Raw genomic sequence first — 14,445 nt, 5'->3', positions numbered from 1 at the left:
GGTTAATGTGTATGTATTTATTTATGTACTTATTTATCTATTTTGACTTTATTAAGCACAGGAATGAACATGCCAGAGGGGGTTCACTAACATTACAAACATTTCAATCAATTAAAATAAAGAATTTATTTATTTATTTATGTGCTTAATTTATTTTGTTTGTTTATTTATTTATTTACTTATGCACATATTTATTTTGTCTTTGAGTGAATGAATGAACATGATTACTTTATGTATACTATTAATACAATTTGTACAATAATACATGAATCCATGAGTGAACATGATGCCAGAGGGATTCACTAACATTACAACTTTAAATCAAATAAAAATAAAGAAATTATGCAACATGTTGTATATATATATAAAAATGAATGAATGAAAATAAATTAAACAACAGAACAGCATTGAAAGTGACCTCTAGTGGCCTCTACTTTACAGATATGGACTGAATTGATGGGATATTATTTGACTGTAGAGAAAACTGTCTGAAGATAATAAAACAAACACACAGGTTTTGGTTGTTCTTTTCTGTGCAGATTGATCCATCTCCATCTCATTCTAATGCTAGTTCATTAATTAGAGAGTCTTTCCTGATTTAATTTTAGTTTTAAATCTTCCTTGGACTGCTTTTTTTAAAAATCTTCTTTAAATATGGTTTGTTTATTCTTGCTTTTTTCCTACACTGAATTTTTTTTTTCTTATTAAATTGTTTTTTGTTCTATTTGTTATTTTATGATTTGTGTAGTTTGCTGTGTTGTGAAGCAATTTGTAACTTGGATTTTGAAAAGTGCTCTATAAATAAAGATTATTATAATTAGTAGTAGTAGTAGTAGTAGTAGTAGTAGTATTAGCCTGATGAAAGACAAGGAGGTCCAGTCTTTTAAAGCCAGCCTTAGTGAAAAAAAGGATGAGACAGTTAATACATTTATTAACAAATCAAAAATGAATACAACTGAACAGACACATAAGTGAACAATCATCAGTTTCAAAAAAGTGCCTCTTCCTTCCTTTCCCATAATGGCTTGGAAGGAGCTCCCTTGTTGTTCATCTTCGTCGGCACGCTGTCCTGCTCCGGTGCGGTCAGGAGCCAAGCCTGGACCTTACTCTCCTCCTGAATCATCCCGAGGCTCTTCCAGGTCCGAGCCCTCAGTGAAGGAGGTTTCTTGCGTCGCCCAACCCGTGTGCCCGTCTCCCCAATCTGCTCTGGCCCTGAGCTGGAGGAGTCCACCGTCTCGCCCTGCCTGTGCCTCCTGGACTTGGACGCCTCTTTGTAGTTGCTGTAGCTCTTCTGCTTGATGGAGCACAGGAGTCTGGCTCTGCTGCTGGCCTCGACCTCAGCTGACTTCTCCTCATCCTCATCCTCATCCTCATCCTTACCATCATCATCCTTGTTATCTTGTGAGAAAGTCTTCTGCTGCCAAGTGATGAACTCTGACATACAGCCTCTCAATCGGGCTGCAAAGTTCTGATGCGTCATGGTGATCAGGCAGCCGACCCCCTCGGTGGTCTCCTTCATCATCTCATAGTGGCTCTGGAGGTTGGCCAGCTCCTCCAGGATCTCCACAGAGAGGAACTCCTGCACCACTGTGCTCCTTTGAATAAACTCTGCACACACAGGCTCCTGCTTCGGTTTCTTCTGCTTCTGGAAAGTGAGGATAAGTGGCATAGCGGTGTAGTTTATGGCCTTGATTGAAATGAGTTTTTGATATATGTAAACCACATCATGGTGTCCAAAGTCCACAGAGTCTTTGATAAACCTCTGCACTTGATCCCAGTCCTTGAGAGCCAGTCTGATCCTCACAGGTGGTATGGCCAGCTGAGTGTTATAAAAACCAAACATCAAATACAAGCCTCCCACTCGAATCTGGTAGCTGTACGGTGGCATGAAGTATTTCACCGCCGTGTTTAACGCTACTCTGCAAAATCTCCTCATTTCGCCGATGTTGGTGATGCCTCTGAAGACGTCCGAGAAGCCCATCTGCCTCCAGATAGCCGAAAACTCCTCATATCTCACCGTGTCAGCCTGCTGGAAACGAGCCAGGAGTTCCTCCACATCTTCTGTCAGAGGCTGGAAGAAGAAATCTGAGTAAATAGGTGGTAAACAAGGCATCCTGTTCACAAAATAGACCTTCAAATTTCAAGATGAACACTCTTGAATTGCTTGTTAGAAGTCTGAGGGAGCTCTGGACGGAATCGCAGCAGGTGAGGATGCTTTTGGCAAATTAGATGGGCGGGGTCAATCACGACAAATAACCAATCAACACTTTGAACTATAGATTTTTACTCTATATGCTGCTACAGATTAGATTAGAAATTGAATGTGCATTGATTAATAAACTATAAAAGGGAAAACATGAACCTCCATATAACCTCCATAAAAATACCTCTATATGAACTGCCTGCCTACAGAATCAAGAGTTTGGGTTTGAGACTGATTTAAAATGATTCAGGGTCAAATTTGACCTTTTTTTTGTTTACATCTGAGAGTTTTAAAAACATCGTATACACATTTCTTTTAGCCGGACTTCTCCTGATGTGACCCACAGTTTACAAAAAAGGAAATAATGGGCATTTTTTGTACAATTTATACACATTTTATATGTGCAAATATACAAATTTGACCTGTGTATATGTAAAAAAAAAATAAAAAAAATAAAAATCAGCATTCAAACATGTTGTATTCTTCATATTCTATAAAATATTCTCCTGGAACATAAAATATCAAACATTTATTTATGACTGATGGGGAATTTATGAACAGTATATTAGGGTTAAACTATTAACTCACTCAGAGAGGGTTTGTAGAAGAAGTAGAAGTAGTGAAAGTCATATATCATACAGTCTGTAAACTGAACATTTGGACTAAAAATCTGGACACTGCATGAATTTTATGTATCGTATATGCTATTACAATTATGAAGAGCAGTATTATGTCTGACTAACTGCAGTTTCTTGCATAACAACATATTCTGCTTGCTTAGCATGAATTGCTGTAGTGTTATTTTAAATGATGATACTTGGCATTGTCATGTTAGTGTGTATTGTGATGAGTGGTTGCTACTGCTGCTATGTAGTAACAGCATAAAATGATGTTGTGTACCATGAATTTGATAAGATTTGTTATTTTATTCTAATTTTTAGAAGATTTTTTTAAACATTTTGCCAGATATTAGATGAAAAGGTGTCATTTAGGCAAAGTCTGATTTAAATAGTAGATATTACATACAAACTAATGTCTCAACTCATTCATGCCTTTGAATTTTCTTCACAGACCCTGAAATGGTGAGATGGAGCAGCTGTAGTGAAGTGTTTGAAGGCTTGGATACTGAAGTGTCATCTAAATATAATTATTCTCTTAAATTAAGAATCAAACACAAAAAGATTCGTGTGTCAAGATTTTATTAACACTTCAAGTTCTTCTACTTGAATTTAGACCAACACAGGGATTCAAAAATACATATAATTTAACATTGCATCATTGCAATTAAAGTCACATGATGCAGTCAGAGTACGACATCATGGACTTTAAACCAAAAGAAATATCTGTGGACAGTTCTGACACAACCCAACTTCACGTTACCTTGCAAAATGTAACAAATGTGTTCCTAAAATATCCTGAAGGTCCTTAAACATGATTTCAACAGAAATAAATGAACAGTATCAAGATGAGGGCAACCCTTAAAAATGACGATAAGTTCAACTTCTTAATAATTCAATGAAAAGAAGACGCTTCGTTAAAATGGTTTGATGCCAGGAGAGACGTAACTTGAAACTTGACTCATCCAAAAAAATCTTTTAGAACATTTCACTGGATGTAAATTTGAAAAATGCATTTTTAAAAATAACATAAACCCGAGAACACCGGGAGGCAGCACAGAAAACAAACATTCGTCCTTTTCATTGGAGCTTTTTAATGAAAACATTTAGCAAAGCTTTTCTTTTTGTTCATTTTTTTCATGATGACCTCAAAAAAAGGTCACAACTCCACAAAAAAGTAAAACAGAAACACTTCAGGACACATCTGTTTTCTGCAAAGCAACGACAAAGTTAATTTCAGTTGAACTGCCCTTTAAAAAAAAAGAAAAAAAGAAAAAAAAAAAGACCATCCTGCTGAGATTTTGGACCATTTCATTTTCTCTCTGTACTCTTAAAAAGTGTAGAAGAGCAGAAAGTGAGAAGCTTATGATTTCTCGGTGATGTCTCAGTGTTTTCTCTTCCTCTCTCTGGACTACCAGCCTCCTTTGCCTCCCTTCTTCTTCTTCTGTGGTGCCTTCTTGCGCGTGGCCCCTGAGGCGGCGGGTTTCTGCTGTCGTGGGGGAACCACGTTGCTCGGGGCGGCTGTGGACGAGCCGGCTGCAGACCCTGGTCTGGGGGAGGTAGGGGGGCTACTGGCTGTCTTACTGGCGTCACTGGAACAGAGAAAAAGACTAGATAAATCAGAATGGGTTCCTTCTCTAGGAAAATGTCACACCTGAAATGAATAATTTGACTCTAAAACAAGTTGTAATGTGCTAAAGTGAGGTTTTTAATTTAAATTGTCAATTAAAATTGCATTTGAATGTTTTTAGCCTCTGCATCCTTTTTTATTATTAATCAAGTTCATAAATCACAATAACTCAGAACATTTCTAATTCATAGCTTGATTTGTCTGACTAATAATTAAATTATTCCATTTTAAATTATATAAACACAGATGAAGGCAAATAATCTCAGAAACTGGAATTAACCAACACTATTTGTCTGTTTTTGTGTGTCATATTTAACCAATCAATATCTTCATATAAAACATTACTTCACAGCTAAAACACACACATTTAAAAAGGATAAAATATAATCTGCCTCTTAATATTGTAAAAGCCATGATGAAGGGTCGCTTTGAGGGCTGTAATATTCGTAACACATATTCAGGATATCTGCTAAGATAATAAAGCAAAAGCAGGATTTTACTGTGGTGGTGGGTTGAAATTGAGTCATTTATATCAGAATGCAACTAATAATTAGTTTCATTTAGTTTCAACTGCTGACAATTTTTTATGTAAAATAATCAGAAAATAATGATAAATAACATAAATTGAACAAATATAATTACACTCAAATTAAATTTAATGCACAGACATTTTAAGACATTTTAAACTAAATTAAAGACATTTGAAGACTTTTTAAGGATCCGCAGAGTCTAATATTATCAATAAAATCAACAGTTGGTTGAGTTGCAGGAAGTCTGATAGTAATTCTCTCCTTTAGGTGAGACTGATTTTAATTTTGGCTAAAACAACACGAGTTGCAGATCTCCACTGAGGATTCACTGGCAGAGAAACACAAAGACGGTCTGGCCGGTTTGTTTTCTGCCAGTTAATTACTCCGTTTCAACAACAGAGGAAATTCCACCCAGACAGTTTTCCTCGCAGGTGACGAACACATGGGAGTTTACTCACAGCTCGGCTGAAGCTCCCGCCGTCGCTCCCTGTGTGCCTTTTCCGATTTGCTCCTTCTTCTTTCCCTTCTTCTTGCCTCTGTAGTAGGAACGCTCTCTCATAGGCATCCACCTCTCCAGGTCAGGGGTCGCTTTGGGGTCACAGTTCTTGGGTAATTTACCTAAAAAAAAGGACAACCAGGGGAAATCACTATGAATAAAGACTTCAAGACACTCAGAACTTCCTGATAAGATTTCGTGACCGTGAATGCCATTTACTTCCCAACAAGTGGTCGATATCTCACAGTATTTGATTGACAGGTAAAATAATAGCATACCTTTCTTTTTCTTCTTCTTCTTCATTTTGAGATCACCTTGGCTGTAAACAAACAAAAAAAACAGACACAGGCATGAATGAGTTGGTCTTTCCGCTCTGCTTTCTAACCTGGTTTCTCTTCAATAAAAAAAAAACACAACATTTAAATTCCCTAATTGTCTGAGGGTTACCCTTGTTCTTTGGGAAGGTTATCTCCCGGGACCTTTGCAGCCTTTTTCCTGACGTATGTGGCTCCGTGGGAATTCTCCAGCTCGTCCACGTCCACGTTGAAAGCCATCTTGTCTGGGGATGGTAGGTGCTTGCTGAGGCTGGAGAGGAACGCTCAGGAATTTATACTGTTTAATACATTTAACAATTTCTACATTGGCATTTAAATGTACTTCTGTTGCACAATTAAAATATCAAAGTGACCTAACGCTGCTCGTCTTTTATGAGCATTTTGCATTATTATTGTAAGGAATGCCACGTTGTTCTTATAAGAGTTTATTGCATGTAAGAAATAAGGTTAATATATTAAATAATAATATTGAAGAAAAGAGGAAAATCTCCATTAAAATTCCCCAGAATCCAAGGTGTCATCTTCATATCCCTTGTTTTTATCTCTTTAAAATTTTAAGATAATTATATATGAAAAGGGAAAAGTAACAAATTCTCACATTCGAGAAGCTAAAATCAGAGAATCATAGCTTTGAAGAAATGACTGAAACACTGCACCGATTGATCTATCCATAAAAATACTCCTTTCTAGTGTTTTCCATTTCAAACATTTCATTAGGTGTAAGGATACGATTTGGCTTTGTCCGTGTCCACCAGAGAATACGCTGAGATGAGTTGTGCCAGTGTGTGGATGTCGTTGGTGTTTTGCCTGTTTTAAGAAAAAAATCACTGTCATTGAGGTAAAAGTAGAAACTGACCATATGCACACATACACACTAACAAATATACAGTTTAAATATGTAAATGAATAAATGCTTTGCTTCAAGTTTCTTTTCTCCTCTTGTAATTTTCTGTTCTGTTAGCACTTTGCAATCAAGCTGCTAAAAGTCTCTATAAATATTCATGCTAGCTGACACCATGCTGGCTACCTGACTGAACAAAACGCAGCAGCAACATCTGTGAAATTCAACCTCTATGGAGTACATTAGTGTTTTTTCTCCCCCCGACCTCTGAAATAATTCACATATGTTAAAGCAGACGGCTGTAACTCACTTCCAAAGCTGCTCCAAGTCACTAATGGCTTCTTTTTTCCGTCCGTACTTCAATTTGAAATTGGCAGCTTCTCGTACGAGAGCCAAGTGTGCAGCGGATCCAGGCTGCAGGAGGAAGAGGAGGAAGAAGGAAAAAAAAAGAGCCGTCACACAGTAGAAACATGATCAGGTAGCAGAAATACGTGCATGTGTTGGCTCAGGTTAGATGATTGATGTATCTACAGATTTAACTACACTCTACAGGATTCATTCAAAATATTCTCCATTTATGTTTTATAATCTCTCTGCTAAGAATCCACTGCTGTGTTATTTCCCCATAATAGCCAGAAAGTGGGTCCCAAATTGCTAAAAAAGAATTAAATTAAATTAAATTAAATTAGAGGCATTAATAGAAGATATATTTATATGTGTGGAATCTGGTGTATTGTTTCAGTTGATCTAAATAAAGAGATAATGCCACTTCATTATCGCTGATATCCAGCTTCACACATTAAATCTGCTCTGAGGTGAAACACACGAGACACAAACCTGTTCAGACTGGTAGTGTTCAATAGCTTGTTTGAAAATGTCGATGGCGCTGTCGATGTCTTCTTCGTGGGAGTACATCGTTACCAGAGCAGAAATCTGCAGAGTCAAAAACACAGTTAAGGTGTGATGATGTAAGAGGTGATTTTACATGGATAACAGGGAAGTGAATTAGCACTAAAAGAAATAACCAACTGTTCATCACTGGAAGAGACAGTAAGATAATATTATGCTCATTTCAGACTCACCATCCCTGATTTGTACTTGAACTCTTCGATGGACTTCAGGACGTCACAGGCTTTTGTTACGTGACCTGACGACCAAAATCAAGTTCATTGGGATTAAAAGTTTGCACAAAAACTCACTCATATGTTTTACCTCTGATATACTCATATCAGAGGTAAAAAAAGGATGAATTTTCAGAGTGAAAACATTACTGTACCTTGTACTAAATAGAGTTGTGCCATTGTGAGTTTGATGCCTGACGCGCTCTCTGGATGCTGATCTGAGAATTGCTGAAAAAACAAAGATGAAAGCAATTAGCATGTTTTTGAAATTACAGAGCAGAGTTTTTTTTAGCAATGGCTCTTAGGAATAAACCACTTTGGTCCAGACTGAAATTTCTCAACAATTATTGGATGGGTCGCCATTAAATATGATACAGATAATCTAGTCCACTAGGAGGAAATGATCATCATCTGACATTGAATCTTGGTGCAGTCGGATCAAAAATGTATTTCCTAGCTATGCCTTGTTCTTTAGCTGTGTTATACCTTCTAAACTTCACTATGTTAAGCACTGTGACTATTAGCATTTAGCTCAAAGCACCTCTGAGCCTCACCGAGCTGCTATCATGCCTGCAGACGCTGTTGCACTTTTTCTTAATGTCTGACAGTCCACAGGAATTATTAAAAGGACATCAAACATTGACTCGTGTTTAACAGGATGTGAATCAGTCAGTCAGTCAGTCAGTCAGTCAGTCAGTGTTTCTACCTGCAGCAGCTCGATGGCCTTGCTGTGCTGCTTCTCTCTGGACAGCTGTGCGACCTGGATCAGGACCGGCCGTGGGTGACCTGGGTTCTGGGACTGAAGACTGGATGACAGTTTCCTGCACTGGTCAGCCTGTAGACAGCAGAAAGAGATCCATGAATAAGATATATGACGACACTTCAAATACTGAAAACTCTCCCTGCAGCCGTCTCTGTCACAGACCTGGTTAGTGTACATGGCCAGCAGAGCTTTGTTGAAGTCGATGGCCTGCAGCTGCTTCCTCGCCAGCTTGTATTCGACACCCTCAGCGTTCGTCAGCTTCACCTTTTTCTTCGAGTCGAAAACATTTTGGTCCTGCGAGAACAAACAGAGACATTAAAGAAAACATAAGACACGCTTTCCAATTATAACTATACAGGATTTTGGGAATGACAGTGTGTTTTATAGGAAGTGAGCTAATCTAAGGTTTATTGAGTTATCTTTTATTTATTGTAGTATGTAAGCTTTGCATCTACTCACCTTGTTTATTGTAATGATATTGTTGGCGGTCACAGCAAGCAGCCCCACATCTGAAGGCCTAAAATTAGGTCAGACAATTAGAGCTTATTATGAAAGATCTATTTGACACATGAATGGTTGACATACTTGAAATATCCCTAAATACACCTTGTTTATACTCTGTAGAATTCCTGTTAAACTCACTTTAGCTTGATGACCTGGTTGTAGAGCTGCAGGGCCTCGTCTGTCCGACCTTGTAGCTGCATGACATACGCCATCTGAGAATGGATGACTGCTAACTCTGACTCGATGTCCTCCTCGGTTACATCCTGCAAGAAACAAGCCAGCAATGACAGTGATTATCCTGGAAAAGGTAAAAAGCCAGGAGTGTTTAATATGGGACAATTAAGACTAGTATTGCTTCCTCTATTCTATCATCTATTGCACATAAAAAACATTTTAATGCTTGTTGAAAATAACTGAACTACACGATTAATGTATTGTTCTTGTTACTTCCTCATCCAGTCTCTTCCTTGCCATCATCTAGACTCCACCTAATGACAAATTCAAAGTCCTAATCTTTATCCTATTGATGAAGTGATTAATTGATTTAGTTGATTGTAGGAAAATGTACCTATTTGAATAGAAAAGCCAGATATTTGATAGTTCCAGGTTCTCAAATATGGTGATTTACTGCTTATTTTGGTGGATATTTTAATTTTGGACTGTTGGTCAAACAAAACAACTCACATCGGTTTCTGATGTTTTTAAAAGGCCAAACCATTCATCTAGAAAATAATCTGAAGATCTACAATAAAACTAAGTTAGTTGTACCAAGTTGTAGCTCTAATCCAGACCAAACTTTTCCCGTGAGTTAAAGATTTTGGTTGGTGGTCTATAAGATTTAACAAGATAATATAACTCTGGATCAAAATGATTATTCTTCACAACAAGGTGCCTTTCCAAAGTTTATCAACTGCAACAAATTACTACTTTATTTCTTTTTGACACGGTGTCAGCGTTAACGCCATTTCATTATTTTAGACTCCATGACTTTGCTAAATTAATGCACAACTAAAAAATCCACAAGGTGTATGTCGACATTGTCATTTCCAAAGCATCTCCCGGTGTTTTATGTGTAACAATAAACACAATTGATAGACACTTGAACATCTTAGAAAAGTAGTATAACTCACAGAATCGTCTGACAGTGAAATCCTGCAAAGCTCTAAAAAACAAACAAAAAACAAACAATCAGTTAATATCAAAGCAAAAATGGACAAATAAATAAGACAACTCAGAAGAGAAATAGACAGATACTGACCTTCTGCTTGTTGTAGTTTATTATAAGCCTCTGTAAGCTGTCCCTGACCAATCAGAGCGCAGGCAGCATTGTAGCAAAGCTCGTATGTCGACTCAGGAAGACCCAAATCCTCCTGCAGAGGGGAAAATAAAAACACATCAAACACAGTGACAAGTTTCTCTCAAAGTGCCGTAGTTTAATGACTAAAACTGTTAATGTTAACTGTTCATGGAGGGATTTTTTTTACCAGCGGCGCCTCCTCCCACTGACTCATCGCAGCCACCACAGCAGCCAGGTTGGTCTTCCTCTCCTCCTCGTACTCATCCTGGGAGTTCCTGATCAGATCCGTGTAGACAGACTTGCACTCGTCATAACGCTCCAGTCTGTACAACTGCACAGAAAAAGAGAGAAACCCAGTCAGTTAAAGAACAGGAAATAATGATTACAAAGTTTCTTATTGATAGTCAAAAGGAAACTGTGTTTGGCTGATGCTATTTGGTCTAAGTAGTGTAATCCAACTATTGGATAAATGGCCAATACTACTAATACTACATTAATTGTCTACAAGAACCTTTTTACTGATGGTAATTATAGTATAAATATGTAGATTGGGGTTCTGAAGGCTGGTTCCTGGTAAGAAAAACACTTTTTAGTCTGATGTTATCGAGTCTCTTATCAAAGATTTAATTTCTCCTTTTTTTATTAGCAATTAAAAGTGAAAAGGTAGTTTTTATTTGTCATTAAACTCAAATAAACATGTATAAATAAAGTAAATAAAGATATGTCCTTGTTCCTTGTCCTCCATCTCCATTATAAATAATGACAAGCCAAAAGGGGAAAGTAATAAAAGTGAAAAATAAATAAATGAAGAGGTTTCTGACTGAAAAGGTGTAGGCTGAAGCATTTGCTTTTAACATCAACCCTTTAAGTCATTCAAATAAGCGTCTCAGTTTTGAGGAGCTGTCTAAGATGAAAGGTCTGGTGCAGCTGGTTTCTGTATTCACTTAATGTCTACAGGAATGTCTTAACTGATGGTAATTATAGTATAAATATGTAGATTGGAGTTCTGAAAGCTGGTTCCTTAGATTTGTGAAAGTCTGATTTTATCGAGTCTCTTATTGAACTTTTCATCTCTCCTCTTTATTTTTTTATTAGTAATTAACACTGCAAAGATAGCAGGCTTCTCAGTTTTAGCCAAATGTTTCTGTATTCAGCCAGAGATAATTTGCATTATTTATGTATTCATTTATTTTCCCTTTTGGCTTGTTAGTAGATATGGTGATGGTGGAGATGAAGGACATGGAAAAGGGAAATGTGATTGTTTGCTTTGTTTGTTTGTACCTGTGTGTTTTGAGTTCATGTGACCAAAATAAACTAAAATAAACTTAACTAAACAAGTAAAATGACATGTAACACCAATATAATCCATGACCAGACTGTATGGATGGTTACTTGTCAAACAGCCTCACCACTTGACCGTAGAGTTCTTTCAGCTTGTCCGTCTGCTCGGGAGCAGCTTCAATGGTCTTCAGGGAACTTTCCACTCTGTTCAGTCGGTACTCGCAGTACGCCTTCTCGAACACAACCTCACTGAGGAAGAAGAGGAGAAGAAACATAATTAGTTCAGTGTGTAGAGTGTGATGTAAGAACTGGATGAGTTGTATACAGTTTTGATCTAGTTTGACTAAAAGAGTTCAGTAAAGGACAACTATTTTGATGATCAAGTTATCTTCAAGGACATTTTCCAAGTTTGAGCTAATAGATATCTACTTTGTTTGATTAACTCAGTTGGCTGCAGTGGCATCTCATCTACAGACACACTTTAAAATACATTTTTATATCCAAGTATGGATTGAAAACCTGTATCAGTGTTCAAAATTGCGAACCAGTCCTTTAATAAGGAGAAAGGGAGCACAGGTGAAACACAGTTCGTCAACTTACCTGCCGAGTACCTTCGAGTGGGTGTTCATGACATTCAGCGCCTCTTTGAAGCTGCCATTCTGAACAAGGCAAACTATTTTACAGTGAAGGGCCGTCACATCGTCCCTGTTTTCATGAAGAACTGAAACAGAAGAGGAGAAAAACTCATCAGTGATTCAACATAAGGCCTCAGCCAGCTGCTGAAATACTGTGGACTGAAAATGGGGACGTTCATAAGACAGATAACAAGCAATTAAACACTTTCATAAACTTTGTAGCAGCGGTCTGAGAGCCAGTGGTGAAAAGTAACTAAGTATATTTAGTGAAGTGTTGAACTTAAGTACAATTTTGAGGTACTTGTACTTTGAGTATTTCCATGTGATGCTACGTTATACTTTAACTTCACTACATTTCAGAGGAATACCGTACCATCATTTATTTGGTAGCTTTAGCTTTGAAACAATGGACAACATAACAAGCTTTTAAAATACAACACATTGTTAAAGATGAAAGCACTGATTTCCAATCTGTTTGTCTTTTGACGTCTTACAAAAAGCAGTGTGTAGTCTGGCTCACATTTCAGATGTTTATGAGTTGTTAACAGCTCCACCAACTAGTAATTTTTCCCTTTAAACGTCTGGTGGTTTAATTTCAACAAATGTTCAAATGATCCAATATTTCACCAAAAATGAAAGATTAGAGAAAAAAACTGAAAAACTGAGATTTGTTTTTTCTTCTTTCCTCTCCCATTAATAATCTCACCATCCCTCACATTTATCTGCTGACCCTTCGGAGGGTCTTTTACTTGTAATTAAGTATATTTACATTGCTGTATTGGCACTTTTACTGCAGTAATCTGATTACTTCTTCCACCACAGCTGACAGGCTAGGGACACGTCACTAATCAAGACACGACAGCACATTTTTGGGGCAAAATAATAACATACTTCATCACATAAAACATCCAGAAATCTGCTGGATGTAAAGCTTCATCCCTAAAGTACACTGTTAAGTTGAATAATTGAGAAAACAAAGCAAACATAGTGTTTTAGAGATGTGACAAGAAGCTGACCAGCTGCTGTTAGCCTAGCCACATGCTAACAGCTGGCCCAGTGAGCCACGAGAAACATAACAGACTCTGGCTTCATTTAGGAGAAACCTCGACTACATGTGTTGAATTCCTACTTTTAGTCAGAGCTTTCAGGGCTCTTGTGAAGTCTCCATTCTGCCCACAGCGGTTTACTTCGGTCCACAGCGAAGCCACGGACACTCCACCGCTCGCCATCTTCGCTGGATGGTCGCTGAGCTCGGCGGAAGTAGACTAAACGTAACATCCGGTTCAAAAATAAAAAAATAATCATATTAATTACATTTGAGGTTATAAATTATTATTGATTATCTGAAGACTACTAATAAACTGAAATATCGGTTTTAAATTTAATGAAAAGTTAGTATTTTGGCGATACTTAGTTTTCTCTTTACGGTTGACGGAGATGACGCAGCTAAATAAACGATGCATTCACAGCTCACCTGTAAAGTTGTACAATCGCAGCCTTTCAATATATTTTACAAAAAATATGAGTTTACCAGAGAGTTTGTCCCAAAATGCTTATGAGAGATAGTCAAGTCAATTTTATTTGTAGCCAACATTAAAAAAAGTAAAAGCCATTTTATCTAGATGGTGTTGGTGTACTAGGCTGAATTAATGGTGTTCCTAATATCACTCCATTAACATACATGAGAGGGGCAAAAATATTAGGAATAGCAGTCAATATAATACACCCTAGTACACCACCATCACCCACTATGAACTCAGTAATAATCATAAAGTAGAATTATTACCTTTTAGACAATGTCAACAAATAGTGAAAATGTATAAACTTCAAAACAGCATAATTCATGGAAGAGTTACTGTATATTTAGGCAGGCATAATGCAAGACAAGCGACGTCTCTCCAGTTTTGCAAAATGATGCTATGTGACTTCTTGGCAGAATAAAACAACTTTTTAAGGTGTTTTTTTTTTGTAAATTTGCCACTTCATAATGTTGGAGAATACCAGCATGTTGGAGAAAAACATTTTTTTTTCTTTTGGTGTGTAGGCTACTTGTCGCCCCCAGCAAGATGCTGCCCTGGGTTGACTGCTCATATCAAAAATCACTACTGGAACGAAAATCCAACAATGTGTGCAGACAGTGCAGGAATAAGACAGCTGCAGGAAGACTCCTGACATATGAACACATGCTGTGC

General features: G+C 37.4%; 2 protein-coding genes across 2 annotated transcripts; both read right to left on the bottom strand.

Annotated features, from left to right (window-relative positions):
* Nucleotides 1-988: 988 nt before the first annotated feature.
* On the bottom strand, nt 989-2,113 carry LOC128362843 (snRNA-activating protein complex subunit 1-like). The gene has a single exon (XM_053323693.1). It carries the CDS (start codon nt 2,111-2,113, stop codon nt 989-991), a length of 1,125 nt encoding a protein of 374 aa, XP_053179668.1.
* A 1,272-nt stretch (nt 2,114-3,385) lies between these two features.
* srp72 (signal recognition particle 72) lies at nt 3,386-13,502 on the bottom strand. The gene is made up of 19 exons (XM_053323918.1): nt 13,383-13,502; nt 12,219-12,339; nt 11,747-11,867; nt 10,525-10,668; nt 10,299-10,410; nt 10,171-10,202; nt 9,179-9,303; nt 8,996-9,053; nt 8,699-8,830; nt 8,480-8,608; nt 7,929-8,001; nt 7,735-7,799; nt 7,490-7,585; nt 6,963-7,066; nt 6,541-6,618; nt 5,924-6,061; nt 5,755-5,795; nt 5,439-5,598; nt 3,386-4,412 (listed from the first exon to the last, which is right to left on the bottom strand). The coding sequence occupies exons 1-19, from the start codon at nt 13,480-13,482 to the stop codon at nt 4,232-4,234; spliced, it is 2,010 nt and encodes a 669-aa protein (XP_053179893.1). The 5' UTR covers nt 13,483-13,502; the 3' UTR covers nt 3,386-4,231.
* Between the last annotated feature and the right edge of the window lie 943 nt (nt 13,503-14,445).

This window comes from Scomber japonicus, chromosome 8, assembly GCF_027409825.1.
Source record: "Scomber japonicus isolate fScoJap1 chromosome 8, fScoJap1.pri, whole genome shotgun sequence".
Lineage (NCBI taxonomy): Eukaryota > Metazoa > Chordata > Actinopteri > Scombriformes > Scombridae > Scomber > Scomber japonicus.
The sequence above is the reverse complement of the archived record's forward strand: the minus strand, read 5'-3'. Positions and strand labels throughout refer to the sequence as shown.

Coding starts and splice junctions, on each gene's coding strand:
- srp72 (XM_053323918.1), bottom strand. CDS start 13,482: ATGGCGAGCGGTGGAGTGTCCGTGGCTTCGCTGTGGACCGAAGTAAAC. Junction 10,411..10,524: donor AGTGGGAGGAGGCGCCGCTG/GTAAAAAAAATC, acceptor TCCCCTCTGCAG/GAGGATTTGGGTCTTCCTGA. Junction 7,067..7,489: donor AACACTACCAGTCTGAACAG/GTTTGTGTCTCG, acceptor TTCCTCCTGCAG/CCTGGATCCGCTGCACACTT.
- LOC128362843 (XM_053323693.1), bottom strand. CDS start 2,113: ATGCCTTGTTTACCACCTATTTACTCAGATTTCTTCTTCCAGCCTCTG.